This window comes from Cyprinus carpio, chromosome A5, assembly GCF_018340385.1.
Source record: "Cyprinus carpio isolate SPL01 chromosome A5, ASM1834038v1, whole genome shotgun sequence".
NCBI classification, from domain to species: Eukaryota; Metazoa; Chordata; class Actinopteri; order Cypriniformes; family Cyprinidae; genus Cyprinus; species Cyprinus carpio.
In genome coordinates this window covers 25,839,036-25,844,325 of record NC_056576.1, presented here as the reverse complement: position 1 = coordinate 25,844,325, position 5,290 = coordinate 25,839,036, and the positions used below count along the sequence as shown (strand labels likewise).

Below are 5,290 nucleotides of genomic sequence, written 5' to 3'. Positions count from 1 at the left end.
GTCCCAAATCGTGTACTATTGCACTATTCTATGACGTTTTGTAGTATAAATAGTGTGAGTAGTGTGTTCAGACTGAAAATTCCAAAAAGAAAAAGTGCATTTAACCACACGGATGATGCACTTAAATAACCGAAAAAATTAAGTGTGGAATGTTGGACACTTCATGCACTCAACTGTCGCAGCTTTAATTACATAACGAAGGGGGAGGGGCTATCAGACTCCGATTATAAATGACAAATAACCTTATATAATTCATACACTACATGGTTGAGTACATAGTGCATAAGTACATAGCGTATGAGTGCGTCATTTGGGGTGCAGCTACTACAAACATACACCTTTGTTTACTTCTGTGTGTTGCTCGGCAACCACTTTGTTGGAACCACAACTGTTTCTGAGGCCCCGTCTACACTTATGCATTTTCGTTTTAAAACGGTGTTTTAGAATGAAAACGATCCTCTTCTACACTGCCATTTCTGCTGCATTTCAGAATTGATCTACGTCTACACTAACCTAAAACGCATGTCACATGACCATTCACGCAGGTACAGTCATAGATATGAATAGGTAGATTCCCTATTATTTAGATCGCAGATGCGTCTACGTGCTTGGAGCGATCGAATGGGGAATCTACTTATACATCTATGGGTACAACAATGCACATGATGTTATTGTTTACGGTCGTCAAGAATACACTGAAACGCAACCCCAGAGTTTTCAAACTAAAACGGGGTCTGCAGCATTTTCGAGGGTCGAAAACGCCGGAGTAGTGTAAACGATAGGCGTAACCGTAGCAAAAGCTGTGTGTTTTAAAACGAAAACGCACTAGTGTAAACGGGACCTGAGGAACTACATTGTTTGTTGGAAGAATACTGTTTTTAGTTATATCATTACACTTTATTTGCTCTGTTTTATTCTATGACAGCTAAGGGGGTTTTAGGCATTCCACATCACGGCATGCCTAACAAAACCCCTTAGCTGTTATAAATTCACTGTAAACCACGGATTCTTGGGGCTTATTGCTTTATTTCACCACACAAATGTCAATCTAAATTTAAGGAAAGTTTTGGTCAATGGATAAATAAAATTTTACAGATTGTGGAAGGATTCAACCTCAAGTACACATTTATAAAGGGAATCATATCATTTGAGTAATTTCAGCCTATGCTTTTAGGTTTCAGAAAAGCATGCAATAAAGAATGTGAAAGACACAGTGATGTAATTGGCCATTTTATTTACAAAAACATTACAGGATCCACACCAGAAGAAACGGAGAGCTGCATTGTATAAGAATCACACTGACCTAAAAAACAACAACAACACACAAAGGAACAATGTAAGAGAAGAACAAAAAAAAAAGTCATCCTAAATTATTAAATGGTTATTGTTCGGAATGGTTTACAATATGGCAGTGTTTAAACTTTAATGAAGATAAAGAGCATTAAAGGTCCTTTAGAGACAAGCCATGAAGCACATATGCTCAGAATGTGTAATATACAATGTTACTTACAATGTGTGATTGGTAGGAGCCTCACTTCTTCAGGATCTGATGCCTGACAACAATGAATGGGAAGGTAAATCCACTGCCAAAGAACAGCACCATCATGCCAAGAAGCCTCCACTTGTTCTCTACAGAGAATGGCAAGTTCTGCAAATAAAATGCAAAAATAATAATACATAAATAAATAAATAAATAAGTAAATAAATAAATAAACAGAATATAATTTAAGAATTACGCTATGACTTGATTTTGTCATTAAATACATGCTTTTGTCAAATTAATTACACTAAACGAGGTCTTTGTGTCCTAGCCAGAATTCTAAAGTAACTATAAACAGGAATTGATCAGCTTCTGAGCAATTAATTTCCATGACATGAATTTCAAGTCATTTGTCATCAACGTATATAATTAAAAAGTTCCCATATCTTTAAATCAATGAACTTCCAGTTTGATAGATAGATAGATAAATAGAGGGATAATAAATCACAAAGATCAGTTTATAGCTAATTTAAATATTTAGAAACTTAACATTATTATATATATATTAATTACCATTTCAAGAACATTAAACTCCATAATTAAATTGAAACCTCACGAATCCTTAATTAAAGCACATGAATGTATTTATATTGAAAATCATTGAAGGTTACCCTTCACGTAAAACAAGTGGCCTGATCAGCTACACATGCTAAGCTATGCTAAGCTAAGCTAAGCTAAAGACACTCCTAAATTTCTGCCTTGCAGGTTCATCACACTCTCTGTTTAACGCCTTATTACGTTAATTTATATAAACTTAAGAGCTGCTATGTACAAATCAAGCTGATCACTGTTAACTAAACACTTAAAACGACATCCGGTCGGGCTTCCGCATGAACACCGGGCCTGTGCCGATCAGTCATACAGGCGCTGAGGAACAGACTTATTTTGCTCATATCCTAACATCTCCTCACCTTTCCTGGTCCCTCCGCATAGTGACTGGAGCGAACCGCAGAAGTGGCGAATCGTCGAACGGCTTGTCCGAGCATCGTTTGTTGCTGAAGTGTAGGATCTGCTCAACCCGAGTCTGGCTCTCAACAATCTTCGCTCTCAACGACCTTCCTGTCTGAAGAGCTTCTTCTTCTTTCTTTTTTTACCGGCGGTTGGCATCCAGCTTAATGGAGCATTACCGCCCCCTCTGTTCCGCAATGTGGACCTGATAATAGGTCTACTCTCTACTTCTCAATCTCCTACACTCCTTCACAATTATATATATATAATTATATATATATATATATATATATATATATATATATATATATATATATATATATATATTTATATATAAAAAAAACACACATTTTCATTCCTACATTACCACCAATATACCTTCATTACTTTAAACAATTCCTACATATTTTTCTTTACCCTATTTTATATACAAATTCTACTTAACCCTACTTTATCCAATCAAATATCCTCCCTCCTTTCCCTATAACTATCTCAAATCCTACTATATAGCCCTGTCTCCTTCAAAAAAGTCATCAGTACTCTAAACTGCGCCCTACCATTATCACCCAGTAAACTTTTGAAAGTGAGCTCCTGTACTCCTATCTCCCTCAAGTCAATACTCATTTTGCCTCTTTGTTCTAGATATCTCTGACACTCTATTAATACATTCTCTACTGATTCTTCCACTTGACATTCTTCACACAAACCTGTTTGATGCTTGCCCATCAACTTAAGAGTTTTATTTAACAAACAATGACCCAACTTTAACCTTGTTATCACTATTTCTTCTCTTCGGTTTCCACCTTCCAACCTATTTCCTTTGACACTATTCCGAATATGATATAACTGTCTCCCCCTCTCCTCTCTATCCCACCTTACCTGCCACATTTGATTTATTTTCTCCCATACTATGCTTTTAACCTCTGTTTTGCTAAGGCTAATTTGCAATTCTATAGTATCTTTCAATAATGCCCTTTTTGCTAGTTTATCTGCCATCTCATTTCCCTTGATCCCCACATGTGCTGGAACCCACATAAACTTGACCTGACTGCCCTTACTGACTAAATTTGTGCTTAGCTAAAGTACTTAATACAGAATATCTTGTCTTCTTTTTGATATAAACAATCTTAAACTTCCTAAAACTTAAGACGAGTCCGAGCATATCAGCGCCTTTACCTGTCCCATCTTTTCCAGCCACCGCAATGCTTCCAATACTGCCAACATTTCTACAGTGTACACCCCTAACTTATCCGATGTTCTTCTACTAATTCCAATTTGTTGACCTGGTATTGCTACTCCAAATCCTGTAACTTCTGTCTCTGGATTCTTTGCACCATCTGTATAAATCTGAATAAAGTTACCATATTCTTCTCCTACTTGATTCTTAAATACACTCACTACATTAATTTCCTCCCTCGCTTTCCTTTTTTCCTCTAGAACAAACCAGTCTACCTTCAATTGTATGACAAGAACAGTTTTAGTTAGATCGTCATCTGCTTGGAATAAATTGGACTTAAGAACAAGGCATATATCCAACATATGTAATTTTAAGAAGACTCTAAAACAGATTATTATTAATAGTATTACACCAGTTAATTTGTGACTGTTATAGCTACTGACATTTTCATATGTTGTATGTGTGTGAATGTGTATATGTGGATAAATGTATACATGTGGTTATGTTATATGCAAGTTATATTTATGTATGTTATATTTGTGTATTTTAACTGTACATATGCTTTAGCACTTTTATGGGCCCCAGGAAGACTAGCAACCACACTGTGGAAGCTAATGGGGATCCAAATAAAAAAACAAATAAACAAACAAATACCTCTGGCCATATCATCTTCCATGGAGCTAATGCTGGGAAAACTACTGTAGGACTTAATCTCACATTAATTATATCTAAATCTTCAGCTATTTCATTTCCAATCCTCCCAAAGTTTTCCCTTACATTTCGACCATTCTCCCAGCACTCCTTCAATAATGCTTTTGTGGTCTGAAGAGCTAGAGGGCGAACAGCCTAATGGGCAACATAACAGTCACGCCGCAAGTTATTATGGGAAATGTAGTTTTAAAGGAGACGTCTCAAAAGTCACTTACACTGAGACAAAAAACAATATTTGCAAAGACTTGAATTAACAATATCCATATATTTTGGTAGAAGATAAAAAAAAAACAACAACAAAAAAAAACTATATAGTAGGCTATAGTTGAGCTTATAGTGAGTGATCCTATACCACAGATTTACATTTAAATAATATGATAATAAATACCAGTTTGTAATATCAAGCAGCATTACAAAATGTTTTGTACAACTAAACAAACAAACAAACAAACAAACAAACAAACAAACAAACAAACAAAAAAAACTGAAAGTGATTGACACCTGAAAGTAACTAGAGGCCATTACAATGTTAAAAAGAAGGTGGATATAGTGCAATATAACTATAAGAATGACATGAGTAAATAATCAGAGAATTTTCATTTTGCAGTCAACTGTTCTTTAACCCTAGATTTTAGCGTAAACAACTGTATGTGAAACATTTTTTCTTATACTTGAATTTCATTAGTTCACTTCAAAGGAGCTGTCCTAGCATCAGATTACATTTGTGTGGTGTAAAAAGTTTACAGCACAGTAAATAATTTAGGAGCGGAGCACTTTGTAGAGTTTGAATTTTTAGTTCATCTTTAGGTAGCTTGCAATGTGATTATTTAAGTGAACTCTCAGTTTTGGATGTTCCTGAATTCTGGGCAATTTGACTATAAAATATTCCTGGTTATTTTTCGTATTTACTCAAA

General features: G+C 35.3%; 1 protein-coding gene across 1 annotated transcript; it reads right to left on the bottom strand.

Moving 5' to 3' along the window:
• Positions 1 to 1,217: 1,217 nt before the first annotated feature.
• LOC109048263 (cytochrome c oxidase subunit 7C, mitochondrial-like) lies at positions 1,218 to 2,631 on the bottom strand. The gene is made up of 3 exons (XM_019065950.2): positions 2,452 to 2,631; positions 1,511 to 1,648; positions 1,218 to 1,303 (listed from the first exon to the last, which is right to left on the bottom strand). The coding sequence occupies exons 1-2, from the start codon at positions 2,524 to 2,526 to the stop codon at positions 1,532 to 1,534; spliced, it is 192 nt and encodes a 63-aa protein (XP_018921495.1). The 5' UTR covers positions 2,527 to 2,631; the 3' UTR covers positions 1,218 to 1,303; positions 1,511 to 1,531.
• Between the last annotated feature and the right edge of the window lie 2,659 nt (positions 2,632 to 5,290).